The 15,586-nt window shown below is 37.3% G+C and overlaps 1 protein-coding gene across 5 annotated transcripts in view; it reads left to right on the top strand.

The window, feature by feature from the left end:
* CDK15 (cyclin dependent kinase 15) overlaps window positions 1-15,586 on the top strand; it is a 73,354-nt gene that overhangs the window by 3,021 nt on the left and 54,747 nt on the right. For 4 of the 5 annotated variants that reach the window (XM_073218333.1, XM_073218332.1, XM_073218335.1 and 1 more), the window contains exons 4-6: window positions 2,407-2,486; window positions 12,151-12,245; window positions 12,955-13,017. In XM_073218333.1, coding sequence (XP_073074434.1) covers window positions 2,407-2,486; window positions 12,151-12,245; window positions 12,955-13,017 — 238 coding nt within the window. The remainder of the gene's footprint in view (window positions 1-2,406; window positions 2,487-12,150; window positions 12,246-12,954; window positions 13,018-15,586) is intronic. The other variant, XM_073218336.1, reaches the window with a different exon arrangement.

The raw sequence follows: 15,586 nt of genomic DNA, 5'->3' as shown, positions 1-15,586 counted from the left end.
GGAAACTACTCTCACAATAGCAACCACAAAAACTCATGAGCATCAAAAATGGGCAGGATTTATATAAAGCTTTACTAAAGGATGTGAAAGACTTGAAGAAAGAGCCAGACAGGCATTCATTCATTCTATTAATATTTATTAAGCACCTACTATGGCCCAAGTACTATTCTAGAGAACAAAGGAGACAAAATTCCTTGCTTTTATGGAATGGACATTCTGTTGGGAGTGAGACAGGCAATAAACAAACTAGTTAAACACTGAGTTTGTCAAAAGAGTGAAAAGCGATTTGGAAAAGAATAAAACTGGAAAGTGGCATATGGAGTGCCAGAGTGGGTGGTGGATTGCTGTCTTAAATAGAGCAGCGAAAGGGAATGCTTAAGCAGGGACTGACAAAGGTGAGGTGTTCTCTGCATGCTCGTGGACTGGGAGACAGCTTCCTGCAGAGGGAACAGCAAGCAGCAAATCCCCAACGCAGGGACAGGCCTGGCTTTGGAGGGAGGATGGAAGGGGACAAGACAGGGAGGAGTTGCAGTTGCAGTAAGGTAGCTGCTTGGGGTCTTGGAGAGCATTTGGGTTAGAAAATCAAATAGATGTCAGTGATTCTCTATGAGAGTTTCAATATATCCTAAATGTGTTCAAAAGCTACAATAATTAAAATAGTGCAGCACAAGCATAGAAAAGACAGATCAAAGAACTATGATTTTTAAAAGTCCAGGACAGTCACAAATTCAAGTATTAGTAAGAACCAATATATACTCATGGTGGCATGTCAAATCAGCTGGGAAAAGAAGACAGTCCAAGTCAGGGAGGGGAGATGATTGTTAGCAATATGGGAAAAGTAAGTATACAATATGAATTCCTCATAGATTAAGCAGAGAAATGAAAAAGAAAACATATAAGAACTAGCAGAATAGGTAAAGGACTTCTGTGTCACCTTTGGACTGGAAAGGTCTATCTGTATAGAACACTGAAGTCAGAACCCTTTGGGAAGATTGAAAGTGTCCCTGATACCCCAAGTATTCACATATATTCTAGCACATTGTATTGATACACCATAACTTTTAAAACTATTCCTCTAATGTTGGACATTTCAACTATTTCTTTCTCTCTTTTATTTTTCTGTTGTGACTATCACAGTGGAGGATATCTTTCATGTGTTTAGAATTTTAAAAATCTTTATTAAATAAGTTTATTGGGAAAAATTCCTGAATATGGTACTTTTATGGCTTTTCCTATGATTATCATGCTGCATTTCCCCCCAAATGTTACCAATTTACAATGCAACCCACAATAAATAGTACAATTTTATTGCAAAAAAAACCCAACCTAAAGAATTCCTAATAAACTCTGAGCTTTAGGCAATAAAAATGTATCAGTATTGGTTCATTAATTTTAACAAATGTGCTATACTAATGTAAAATATTAACAATAAAAGAAATTGGATGCGATGTATATGGAAACTCTCTGTACTATCTTCTCAATTTTTCTGTAAGTCAAAAACTGTTCTAAAAATGAAATCTTAAAAAAACGAAAACAAAAAATCCCTGCCCAGTGTTGGTGAGGTAGTGCTGGAAAAGGCAGCCAGTCTCATGGCCAGTAAATGGTGTGATGACTCTGTGGTGTGATTTAAAATTCCAATTTAAAAGCATTTGGAATTGGCTAAACACATTGTAGTATATTTATATTATTAAGTATCACATAGAATAAGAATGAATAAGAGAAAGTTAAATGGAGGAAAAACAGGTTATTAATAATATGATATGAATCCCACTGTATTAAAAATAACATACTTGTATTAAAATCTCTGTTCTTGGCACTTACCTTACATCAGTGAACACAAGAATAAGGGACCAGTAGGAGGAGTTGAAGAGAGAGAAAGACAGTTGGGCTTGGGCAGATCAGGTTGCACTTAGGAGGTGATTTAAGAAGTTGGCTTTTTCTCAGAGTGCAATGTGGAGATAACAGTGAGTTTTGAGCAGAGATGTGATTTGTTTTAATTTTCACTTAAAAAAGATGCCCCAGCCTATTCAGTTGAGAATAGTAGGCATAGAAGTATACAAGCAGGGAGACTTTTTAGAGGTCACAAAAATAATTCAGATGAAAAGTAAGGATGGCTCAAGTAAGTACACAAAGAGAAACAAAAGGAATAATGTACACCAGAATATTACGAGGATGGATGAGAGGGCGGTTCTGTGCTTTTCTGTATTCTCCAAATTTTCTCCAGTGAGTATATATCACTTGGCAAAGAGAAAAAAATTACTTTTAGAACTTTTATTTTGAGAAAATTGTAGATTCATATGCTGGAATGTATTAGGAAGGAAAGCTACTTTTTTAAAACTATCCTTAGTATAAATTGCTGCTATAAACCTCTCAATAAATGTGTGCCCTTTCCCTTGCTTCTTCTAGGATAAATGGACAGCTAGTGGCTTTAAAAGTCATCAGCATGAATGCAGAGGAAGGAGTCCCATTTACAGCTATTAGGGAAGGTAACCATTTTAGAGATTTCTGTTTGGAGTTGGCTAACCACATTGTAGTATATTTGTATGATAAAATATTATGTCATTATTAAACATCATGTAGTACAAGAGTGAATGAGAGAAAAAGTCAAATGGAGGAAAAACAGATTACTAATAATATGATACAAATTCCACTGTATTCAGAGATCTGTTTTAAGTCCTTGATTTGGTAACAGATTCATTAGTCTATCCATTTTTTCGATACTTCTACAAGTAATATGATAATTGCAATTTTATTCTTCATACCAGTTTTCCAACTATATTTACACTATGATTTCATTATTTTTTCTTGAGGAAATTAAGATGCAAAACTATTTTATTAGTTAACCAAGACTGAGAACTCAATAAGTATTTACAAAATATGATCTGTGCATTTGGTCTTATGCTAAGTGCTAAGGCTATTATCTGTATAATCCCAGAAAAATCCATATAAAAGAGAAAAGAAGTAATATAATCACACAAATTTCTCAGTTACCAATTTGCCTGAAAACAAGTTGTTTAGATAGTATTTGAAAAACAGCCTGGGGAGGCATGTATGTTGAATGTTGTCCCTATATTTTCTCTGTAACCTGGGCAATATTGCAAGCAGGTGAGGAATCTGGTGTCAGATGGACTTGGGGTTGAATCTTAGACTTATCAATTACTATTGATGTGACCATCAGTATATTACTTTATCAATTAAGACTCAGTTTATTGCAGAAAGAGGATAATAGTACCTATTTCATTGAGTTGTTACGAGGATTAAATGAAAATATACATATAGAGCGCTTATCACAGAGGCCATTTTCAGAGTTCTATAAATGTTGGCTGCTATTATTCATTGTTGTTCCTTTCCCTTAGTGATGACTTGTTCAACTTCAAGATAACTAATCATTTATAATATAAAAATCAAGAAGCCAATATAGTGAAAATAAATGCAATTTTTGACCTTTTAAATGAGCCATGTGAAATAAAATGATAGATTGCTATCCATTTCAGCAAAAACCCAGAGAAATGGCTCTTCCCTGGCCTTTCTTTCTGTCCTGTTAACAACTTCTTCTTCCCTTTTTCATGCAGCATGTATTATGTACAGAGCATATTGCTGGGTATTGTGAAGGATGAGAAGAAAAAGCCCTGATCTTAGCTTTTTACCAATTTCAGTCTTAACAGAGCAGATGATTCAAGTTACAAGTGTTACAATGGAGGTAAAAAGACATAAACTAAGATAACTAGAACCAATTAGTATTGGTGGTGTGGCTAGTGAAGTCAGTAGATTTTGAACTGAGCTTGGAAGGATGGGTTATGCAAACAGGCATGAAAAAAGTAATTCATCAAATGCGTTTATAACTGAATTTGATGCAATTTTCAAAAGTCTTTATGAACCCCTGGGAAATACATCAGTTTAAATTTGAGTAGGAGAGCCATTTAGCTGATGGGTTAGCTGGGGATTCATCCTGCTAAGGTCAGGTACATTCTGGAGGAAAGCATTGTTTTAAGTATTTAAAATAATAAAAGCTGCATTTACTAATGTACCTATTAGTGGTTCCCATGAAAGAATGATTAGATTTAGAAAGAGCTGTGTGGATAGGTTAAGAGTATTTCCGAACATGGTAGAAATCCCTAGGTCACCAGACATAAGGGGAGGGTCTCTAGGCCCAAGCTTGGCCCAATTTCATGGTGTCACTTTTGTGAGTTTGAGCTTGCCGATTGCTTCAGAACTGGCTCACTCAGATTTTGCCACAGATTTTTCAGGTTGACTTATGACTTTAATAGTGAAACCTTTTGCCAGTTTTGCTAACAGATGGTTCTCAGCGTGGTTCAGAAAAGCTGGATCTGTATTGTTCTGTACACTAAATGTTTCTTTTATTGCGTATTTACCAAGGAATTGCCTCTCTGTCACAGGTGTTTCCAATTACATTTAGTATTCAACTGTGGACTTTCTTGGTTTTATGGACTTACCTTACTGAATGCTGTACTTGTATAATATTAAAAACCACAAAAGGATTTTTTACACTTTGGGGGTTGTTAGGCATCCAATTTCCAACAATGAACGTTTCTGTTTCCACCAGTGTAAAAGTTGGAAACTCTTGTTAGAGGAGCCCTCTCCCCCAAGAAGATATGAGGCCTCATTTGAAAATTCTGGCACTGTCCCATTTTTCCTGTAAGAACTTTAAAGATGTGAGACCAGAGAGACAGGAGGTTAAATGAGAAGGGATGGAAAGCAAAGTAAGAACAGCTGGAGTTCATTAGTTAAAATTCAGGGTCACTAGCTCAAAAGGCAACCGAAAGCCATGTGCAGAAAAACTGAACAAGTAATGCAGGTTTCTTTAAAAAGACTTGAAGAAGGAATTACTTTTCCTGAACAGTTTGGCTGCTCTGATGGCCAAAGCTTTATCAATATATCAAAGAGAGACCAGCCTAAGATTTACTGAGTAGGATTTTACTACAGGTACAATCTCTTTCTATACAAGTAGAATACATGTGGTAATTTATTAATCTGGTCATTAGGCATGCTAAATTGACCTTAACATGCTGAGTCGCCTGAAGGTTCAGCACTGGGCAAGTCCACTCTGGATTCAGTGAGACCTAAAAATGACAATGGAAAGTTCTTGGGGGTAAAAGAGTTTATACCTAGTTTTCTGTTCAAGGTGGTAGGTAAAGCGTTAGAATCCTGTCCGTCTTAGGGCAAGTCTGCAGGCAGCAAGCTGGTCTCTGCCTCCGGGTCTCTCCGCTGCCTCGTAGCCCTGCAGCCCCAGAGCCCCAGGTGGAACTCTTTCTATAGACTCAGTGATAACATGTTGCCCACACGTGTGCAAGCATGCATCTGCGAGCATTGCATGTCCCCAGGGGGCAAGCAGACCAGGGTCAGGTGAGAATCCTGGCCATGGAACTTCCATTTTCTCTACACATGCAATATATCATGAAATTAGCAAAACTATGAACAAAAATAAGGGAAACATATCTAAATACAGGAGCCAGATACTTTTCATGTGCTACCTCTTCCAATCCTCTTAGCAAGCTTTGGAGATAGATATTGTTATTCTAGTATGTAGCTGTGATTCAACTCAAATCTCTGTGATTCAAAAATCCATACACTCTCTATGCATTCATTCTACAAATATTAATTGAACACCTACAATGGCCAAGCACTCTGCTGGCTGCTAGATATGCAGTAAGTAATGCAACCAACAAATAGGTTCCCTACTCTCATTGTTTACTAATTAAAAAGATTAGTTGCCTTCATAGCAACTTAGAAAATCTTTCATAACTTGCTTTTATTTGTATTTTAAGTGTTTATTTTACAACTAAGAGAAAACACTTTCACTAGAATAGGCTAACATTCTTAAATTTTATATAAGAACACACTCACAAGTTTTATTAAACGGTGTACCATTCTTAAAAATAAGCATTATTTTAAACAACTTTCTATAAAAATGGAAATGTTTGGTTTAAACCCAGGACTTTCAGCCTGTTAGCAGTATTTGTTTAGGAAGCAGTCATGTAACTTTTTTGAGGAATAGGCATCTGATACAGTTTCCCCCCACATTATCTTTTTTTTTTTAAATCCTTACATCAACTCTAGGAAGCAAAGTGTATTATTTTGTTGTACAGGATGAAAGATTACAAGCCTCAGAGAATTTAGGTAACTTGTCTGAGGACTCAGAGCTAATAGTCAGAGTTGTTAGGTATTAGATTCCATTCTATTCAATTCAAAATCCTTTCTACTTTATTATGATAAATTTAGAAATCCATAATTCAAGCATTTCTCTTTTAGCAACAGTAAAAATAAAAATAAAAATGTTTTTGATACATTTTGTATAAATGTTAAGCAAAATGCAGAACATTTTTAAAGAAAATAATATATAACATATAGTTATCAATTCTGATTCCATCATGTACCCATAATTACCTTGTTGAAATTGGAAACAATTTCAGCTGAGTCTCTTTTAAGATCATTCTCTAGTAAAAACATTGCAAAGTAATTATTTCCAGTCATATAGGAGAAAACTGAGCCAAAAATAGAAAAACGAAGCTCTCCAAGGTCACAGAATGAGGTAGAGGGTGCCTGTTAGAATTGCTGAGTCAATGGTTACCACAAATAGATCACAGCAGGCCTGGTTGACAAGCTGTCCTTTGAATGCAATCAATCACAGATACATCACATTTACATGTGCATGGTTACATTTTTATAAAACAAAATGAAGCCAAGGTGATAGTATGTGATCAGATTACAATTCCAAATATATGAGATGATACTTACCTAACATTTGTCTTAATATTTATCTAAGTTTATCTAGATAGTGTATTTTCTTGGAATGCATAACTTCACTCATTGATTTGATTTGTGACACTCAGGCCCGGGAGAATGTAACTATGGACTCTTTTTAATTCAATGCCCAATGGGGCTTTGGGGTGGGAATTCGCACCATTATTGACTCTTACATAAACTCATCACAACTGTGTGGTCTTCATTAATTCACAAGCACTTACTGAGCATCAAATGCCAAGATTGCGCTAGATGCCAGAGATGCAAAGACAGGGACAGGGATGATCCGTGCCCTTAAGGAGCATACAGCCTAGAGAGGGCTGTGACATGTGTCACTCATATATACATCTGTACCCTAGGACTCTGAGAGCCAGGTTTGCTCTTCCTTGTCATTGTCATCTTTTATATTTTCTTCTAAACTAAAGCAGAACAGAGCAGAGTAATATCAAAACACCATGACCCACTGCATTTGCAAAGCATCAATTTTCCTAAAACTTCACTAAACCACAATCCCAATGGCCTTAATAAAACCAAGAATATTCCCATACTGGAAGATGAAATGATAATTTTTTCTAAATTGTTAAATACCTTACGTATATGAGAATCAAATTAAATTCCATTTAATGTTCAACCAGTTGGTCATACTAAACACTTTTTGGACATTTAAAATAAAAAAAGAATTATTTTGCGTTTTAAAATGAGCTGAATAATGTTCATTTTGTGGGTCATTTTTCCTGATTACGTTGTTTTCTTCTGATTTTCTCTTTGGCTTTCTGGGTATTGTCATGATCATACCAAGTTAATATAGACAGAATTCTTACAACAATGCCTGGCAGGTGGCAAATGCTAATGAGCGTTAGCTATCGTCATCATCATCATTACCATCATCATTATAAAAGTATTTTGGAAGCACTGAAAGAAATTCCATTGTGATTCCATTTGTATGGAGTTTAAAGGCTCCTTAAATTTATCTGTGTGTTTTTTCTTTGAAAAAAAAAACACACAAGAATAAGCATACTTAGAACATGTGAATTATTAAAACAACAACTTTACAGGAATCAGAATGGTCCAATTTTAGGACCTTTCCCCTCTCAGTTGGTTCTTGCATCCCTCTGCTAATTTGCCTGCACACTATATCCTGCTTGTGAAGCTTATAAGGCAGCCTTAAAATTAGAAGAAAGACCTTTTCTTCCTGGGTGTGAAACGCACTCATCTAAGTCTGTAGGCATTTTAGATCCCACTGGCTGATGGACCAAGCAATATACCAATACCATTAGATAAATGCTTTAAACATCATTTGCTCTTTCATATAAACTCCATATTATTACTCATCTAAAGTCATGGTTTCCATATAAGTATTTCAATAATTCTAGGGTGTTAAAAAAGCAGTAGAAGACATGGCTGTAACACATACAACATTTACAGTCTAATAAGGAAGACAACTGAAATAAACAAGGAATAAAAGCATCTTCAGTCTATGCCAACCAGTTACAGGTTTAGAAATGATATTGGGCAATTACTATTGAACCACTAGCTCAATAATAAATATTTATTGAATGCTTATAGTATGCCAGACATTGTTCTCGATGCTGTAGATAGAGCATTAAGCAAAAAGAACCAAAGTGCTTGCTCTCAATAAAGTTTTATATTCTTTAGGATGGAGATAATAAACATATATATGTCAAGTATGCTAACTGCTATGGAGAAGAAAAAAGCAGGGTGCATGGGTAGAGGATCACTGGGGTGGGTCAGGGTTGGGGGATGCTATTTCATTGAGAGGGGCCAGAGAAATCCAGACTTTCTATGTATTATTTGAGCAGAGACCTGAAGGAAGCAAGGGAGGAGGCATTTAGGTAGCTGAGATGAGAGAAAACAGGCAGAGACAAGGGCAAGTGTAAGACCCGGGGAGGAAGTGTGTTTGAAAGTGTCCAAAGAACAGCCAAGGGGCCAGTGTGGCCAGAGCAAAGTGAGCTGACAAGGGCAGGGAGGTAACAGGGCTGGCAGGCCGGCAGAAGTCCTTTGGATCTTACTCTGAGTGAGATGAGAGACCACTGGAGGGTTTGGAGCCAGGAGAGGCATGCCCTGACCCCTGGTTGAGAAAGATCTCAGTGACTGGCTGTTCTGCAGAGAAGAGACTTTAGAAGGAAGAGAAGAAGATTAGCTAAGAGGTATTTGCAATAATTCAACCAAAACATGATGATGGCTTTGTCCAGGATGGTAGTAAAGAGGAATGTAAAAAGGGAGGATTCTGGACATGTTTTGAAGGTATTGGCAACAGATTTGCTGATGGACTGGATGAGAGTGTGAGAAAAAAAGTTGTGAGAAGTTGCCATGTAATATAGACTGATGAATCCTCACCAAATAGAGCAATGGTTTAGAAAGATTTCTTCGAAGAAATTGTGGATCAAAGGTAAGACAAAGTAATGCAAATATAAGTGAACAATAGAGAAATGGCAAAAATGACACTTTCCCTACTCCTATGAAACGGAAATTATCAAGAAACTATGTGAAATATTTATATATACTTTTAATAGTGAACCACATCTTGAGTAGATACTGTTCCTTGAGCTTTTTATAAAATTATAGTGTGATGCTATCATGACTAACAAAACATGCCACCATGGTTTTAAAAACAAGCTTAAAGAGTTTAAGTGGGACTAAAATTCTATTAAAAATAAATTTAAAGTATTTTAACAATACTCATAGCCTTAGCAATTTTAGTTGCCACACATATCCTTTCAAATCTAATTTTAGTGCATACTTTGTAGTGCGTGTGTGTGTGTGTGTGTCTGTGTGTAGGAGAGAAAAAATGAACATAATTTACAAATAAAAATACATATAAAATGCAAGCATTCTCAACTGACGGTCAGAAGTCATTATAATTATGGAAGGTGTTGAAAACTCTAGCAGAAACATGACAAACAAAATTTTAAGATATTAGTCTGGGAGTGGAGCTTTAGTGGGGTTCAAGGTGAAAGGGAGAAGCGTGAAGTTAACAGCTGGGATATTAATTCTAATTTGCAAGTGTGGGATGCTTTACATTTACCAAGCGTTCCTCCATGCATGGGATCTGGTTCCACTCTCATGCCACCCTGTGAAGTCAAATCAGAAAGTGTTAACTCTTTTTCATAAGGAATGAACTGAGGCTTGGGTTGACATACTCTGCTGAGCTCACTTGGATAGAAAGTGACGGGGCCAGGATTCATATTAGGGTTTCTGGCTCCACAGTCAGTTCTATTATGACACTTAATAAATATATTTGATAAATTAAGTGCTTAGTCTTTGTTGAGTGTTGTACTAGATAGTATGGGAGCATCTGAGAGGCAAAGTCACTCCCTCTGTTCTCATGTAGCCTTCAGTCTGGAACGAGGGATGTGAAATAGATGCCCTGTGAAACTGCTTTCACATTTACAAAGCAATATACTGGTTAAAGTGAAATAATAAATTTAGCTCCCAAGGATTCAGGGGGCAAAGAGTAGAGTATTAGTCATCAGAGCAAATCAGGGTTAACAGGTGTAACAGGGTCTCTTTGATGGTAAGAGGTTGCCAGCTGAACTGTCCTAAGAAGGAAATTTCACTGGCTCAGATCTGATTAACTACCAGCTATCAGGTCCCAGATGTGTCATCAGGAATCCAGCCTCTCCATCCCAACACTGTTTTTCTCTGCCTTAGTTTTATCCCCAGACATGCTTTCGCTAGGTGTTGGTAATCTGGCCACAGCAGTTCCTGGCTAAATCCTACAAGCTCAGCTCTCACAGTGGGTAAAAGAAAGTACTTCTTTCCTTATGGTACCAGCAAACTGGGGCTCTCCCAGGCTTGGATTTTGTGCCTGTCATTGAACCAATCACTGGCTAAGGGGTACTGTGCTCTGGTTAGTCAGACTGGGTCACATACCCAGTCTTGAGTAGGGGATGGGCTCAGCCCCACCAGAACAGCATGGACTGAGGAGGGAAAGGATTAGTTCCCCCGAGGAAAGCGGAGGCAGCACTACTAGAAGCGAGAATAGCTGCAGGGAGTTGGGGGGGCGGGGTGCAAACCAGCAGCAGATCATTACATCATTACAACAGGGTAAGATTCCTGAAGGAAGTAATTTTGTTCCAAAATTGAAAGGGAGTTTCTGATCTTTCGGAATTTTCTGGGCAAGAGTTGGTGCAGGAGATTCATGATATGCAAGCATACCCGGCAGAACATTGATTTCTTTTTTATTAAGGTATCATTGACATACAATCCTATGAAGGTTTCACAAGAGCAACATTGTGGTTACTACATTCCCCCCTATTATCAAGTCTCCACTACGTAACCCATTATAGTCACTGTCCATCAGTGTAGTAAGATGCTATAGAGTCACTACTTGTCTTCTCTGTGCTATACTGCCTTCCCCTTGGCACCCCCCTACATTATGTGTGCTAATCATAATGCCCCTTAATCCCCTTCTCCCACCCTTCCTGCCCACCATCCCCAGCGCCTGCCCTTTGGTAACTGCTAGTCCGTTCTTGGGTTCTGTGAGTCTGTTGCTGTTTTGTTGCAGAACATTGATTTGAGTTTTATACTTAACTTCTCCTGTCCTTCAAGTCTTAATGATTTCTTCATGCCAGAGCTGAGACTTATCATCTCCTTATTGGGCCTTTTTTTGTCTCCTAAAGGTAGGATCTTCCTATCTTGGAGCCTCTAATGAAAGCCTTTCAAACCCCTTCCAGCCACTTACTGGCCTTTTGCAGTGACTTCCTTTTAAGGATTACTTTAGTGACCTCAGCCCTCCCCACTCCCAATCCCCTGGGCACCCCAAGTTTGGCCCTGTCCCTTTTCAAGTTTTTATTTTCTCCTTTCAACAGAGGTTTGCAATTCTCCCTTTAAGAAACTCCCTCCATTCTCTATTACATTTCAACAATTCTTCATCCTATGTTCTTATCCCTGCCTTCCACTAATCACATCCATGGATCCTGATGACCCCCAGTGAGACTTTGAATTTCTAAGAATGGTCAGTGTTGCAAAGTCCAGTTCTAGGAAGCAGAACACACCATTTCCTGCTCCTCCAATGGCCTTTATCTCACCAGGCCTTCTCGCTCATATCTCTCAAGCAGAGATGGAACGATTCTGAGAGGAAAGCATTTGCAAAGTGCGCTGAGTGCTTTGATGAAATTGATTAGGTAAATGGAAACATATTTTTTGCAACTACTCTAGCCTGTAACAAAAATAAGTTTATGTAAATGCAATGACTCACCATTTGACAAATAATTTTATATATTATTTCACAACAAAATATTTTTTTCCAGCAGTAAAAAGCCAGAATGCTTGATTTGAAATGTTTAGAAACTAAATACTGCTATATCTTTAAAGAAGTACTTTCATTATCAATGACTGATTTAACATTTTATTTAATTTTTCTAGCTTCTCTCCTGAAGGGTTTGAAACATGCCAATATTGTGCTCCTGCATGACATAATCCACACCAAAGAGACACTTACATTCGTTTTTGAATACATGGTGAGTTGCCCCAACATTTTACAAGGGAAAAGCCTAGGCTTGTATAATGAATCTGTTAATATTTTATGGCATGATAAAACTTTCATTACAATGTGGAAAGTGTCATGGAAATTTTCTTTATTATGATTAGTAGAGCCTATTGTTCTTATGCTCATTCTTTAGTTCTGCTTCTTTACCTGCTGTATTTGCTGTCTTTTCCTCCTCACCAGCAATAATAACTAAGCACTTTGAGTTTGTCTCCTAAATTCAACTTTTGCACTTATTTTTTAATGTTTTTAATCACTATCTGAGCAGAACCCAACATTTTTCATTGACAATAAAGACATAAATCACACGGTTTTAAAAAATTGTATACAAGCTTACTAATGAATAACTCATTTTTGTGTTTTTGAAAGGAAAAACTATTCAAATGCTAGCAGAAATAAATCATGAAGTTGTGTACCTGTCTTGTCTCCAAAAAGAAAGATCCCTGTGTCATTAAGTTCACTGGCAGTCCTTTAAAATGAGCATCTTTCTAAGAGCAGTCAGTTAGAAACACACATTGTATTTGACCTTAGCAGTGAGGTCTCAAAAAACCTGGTTATGTGCCTTTTGAATCTTATTCCCAAATATTCTGAACTTTGTAATACCTCTGACAGTCAGGTCTCTGGTTAGCTTTGGGACACTGTCCAAGTACCACTAACATTGCTCTCTCTACCACTTTGTGTAGCACACAGACCTGGCCCAGTACATGTCTCAGCACCCAGGAGGGCTTCATCCTCACAATGTCAGGGTGAGTACGTGGAGGGTCAGGACTCTCCCTGGACTTGCCCACAGCAGGAGAATTTTGAAACAGACTGCCATCACAAAGCAAAGTCCCATGATACTAAATAAGGAGATGGACATAATTTGCATTCTAGAATAATTTTTTTTTAAATAAAGAGAGCTGACCCCTCAAGATATGGAGCAATATCTAGCCATTTTCTGGGCACTCATTGCCGTCATGCAAATGTGTCTTTAGAAGTATAAACCAATTAAAAAGAATTGCTTAAAAGGAAAGGAGTGAAGCTAGGCCTCCATCAAATACATACCTTCTTAATGGCAGACTACTGGTCTGTGATAAAGTTTGTGTCATACCTATAGTTCCCTACTAGCATTAGCAAACAGACTGCCTTTGTTAGATCTTAATCAGTTACCCTTTTACCTATTGTATCAGATCCTATTATATGTGGGACCAACTTCTGTTTTTTCAGTCATTGGAATAGAAATAATCAACTCTTAATTAGCTGTAATTCTACATCTGTTATGAATTTTAAAAACCACTTGTATTTAATACTTTTCATTCCTCAAGGTTTTATTGGTATTAATTAATTGATTGACCCTTAACACAACCATGTATTTATGATGTACTCATTCATTTAACTAATATTTACGCATTCATTCATCATTCAAGAAATATTTGTTGAGTACTTAGTACTATATTAACTTGTAAGGTTTCAATAATGAATATATTGTGTTTCTTGTTTCCAGTGAGCTTAATGCCCAGTAAGATATACGGGCTTAAATAGGTACTGAGAGCGAAGTGATAAGGGCTATGGCCATGTTGACTAAGAATACTATGAAAACTCATTGTAAGGGGAATTAATCAGGTCTTGGAAGCAAGGGGGAAAAGAAAGTGTGAGGACAGGAGTCAAGGAGAGTAAAACATTTGAAAAAAGCTAGTGGAGAATGGGAAACAGAACTCAGTAGGGAAACCACGAAGGAATGGCTAGTAGTGTGTTAAGGATTCTGGGGAGGATGAAAACCATTAAATTATCTTCATGATCAGTGGATTTCTTTTTTAATGGCAGTGCCTAGTAATTCTAACAGATAGGGAAAGTAGACAGCTGAATTGCTGCAGAGTTGGGGTTTTGCCAGACATGTGAGTGGAAAAGACAGTTGGGCAGAGAGTTGAGATTGTCAAGAGAGAGATTAGAGTGGTGGTCAGTGGCTTCTCAACTGAGTCTAATCTGAGGGAAGGAAGTGATGATAGGCAGGTTGCTGATAGGCAGAGAACAGAAGAGTCAAGGAACTAGAGGTGTTGATTAAATAGAGGAACAGTTGGGGAAAGAATAATAGTGGGAAAGATGGAACACTTTCAGGCTGGAGTGACTCTCACACCAGGCACCGTGCTAAATGCTTAAAAGGAGAAAGAGACATAGAAGACATGATACCTGCTCTCAAGGACTTACAACCAAAATCAGGAAATAAGAAATATACACCAATACCATTATAGGACATTTGAGGAAAATGCCAAGTAAGAAATAAGACCTAATATTGTAGATGTGCAAAGAAGGAAAAGATACCTTCTTACTTTAAGAAGTTTCATTAAGCCAGATCTTAAAAGAAACACTGCATTTCAAGAAGTTAGAATTAGGGGAAGATGTTACAGGAAGAAGGAATGTTTTCAGCAAAGGTACAGAGCAGCAAAGGAGAAGATGTGCTTAAGGAAGAGGATCCCAGAGCCCCAGACTGTTATGATTGGAGGGACCACCATGTCTTTCAGTCTTCAGGTTCTAACCCATTAGTGAGGTATGAAGTAAATTTGATTATTAGTAACCAGTACTTTAAAAACTGAAATGGAATGGATAAGAAAAGAATAGAAAATATTGGAGTATATTATACTTAGTAAGAATGTGTATTATTTTATACAAACTTTTGTTCTAGTTTAAACTCTACCTATATCTCTGTATGGAAGTGAATACTGCATACGTATATATTTCTTACTGTGAGTTGCAGGTTTAAAAAAAGTGTTAAAAACACTGGTCTGGTCTAATTTCCTTATTTTGCAGAATTAAAATCCAAGGTTTGAGGAGACAAATATTTTGCCTAAGGTAATGTGCATCTCTGGTCCTGTTGACTTGAAATATAGAACATATTAGTGAAATGGGGTACCAAAGTCTGGAGAAACAGATAAATAGATTGCATAGGCAGCTGAGAGCCTTACCTTCTGAGAGGTGAATTTTATTCCTTAGACAGTAGAGTCATTAAAGGGGTTTGAGTTGAGTTGAGAATGACATGATCAGAAGGAAATTTATGTGGTCTGTGGGATAGATTAAAGAGAGGAAGTTGGAGTCAGGGATTCTAGTTAGGAGCTTATTGATGTGGGCTAGCCCAGGGCTACTCAAACTTCAGGGAACAAACACATGACCTGGGGATCTGATTCAGTGAGTCTAGCGTGAGGTCTGAGCTTCAGGATTCTAATATGCTCCAAGGTGATAGAGATGCTGCCAGTTGGGGATCATACTTTGAGTAGCAAGGATCTAGGCAAAACGAATAAAGGCCTAAATGATGGTAGTGAAGGTACAAATGGAAAGGAATGT

The sequence above is a fragment of the Manis javanica genome, chromosome 12 (genome assembly GCF_040802235.1).
Source record: "Manis javanica isolate MJ-LG chromosome 12, MJ_LKY, whole genome shotgun sequence".
In the NCBI taxonomy this organism is placed as follows: domain Eukaryota; kingdom Metazoa; phylum Chordata; class Mammalia; order Pholidota; family Manidae; genus Manis; species Manis javanica.
Note: the sequence above shows the minus strand (reverse complement) of the source record. Positions and strands in the feature narration are given on the sequence as shown.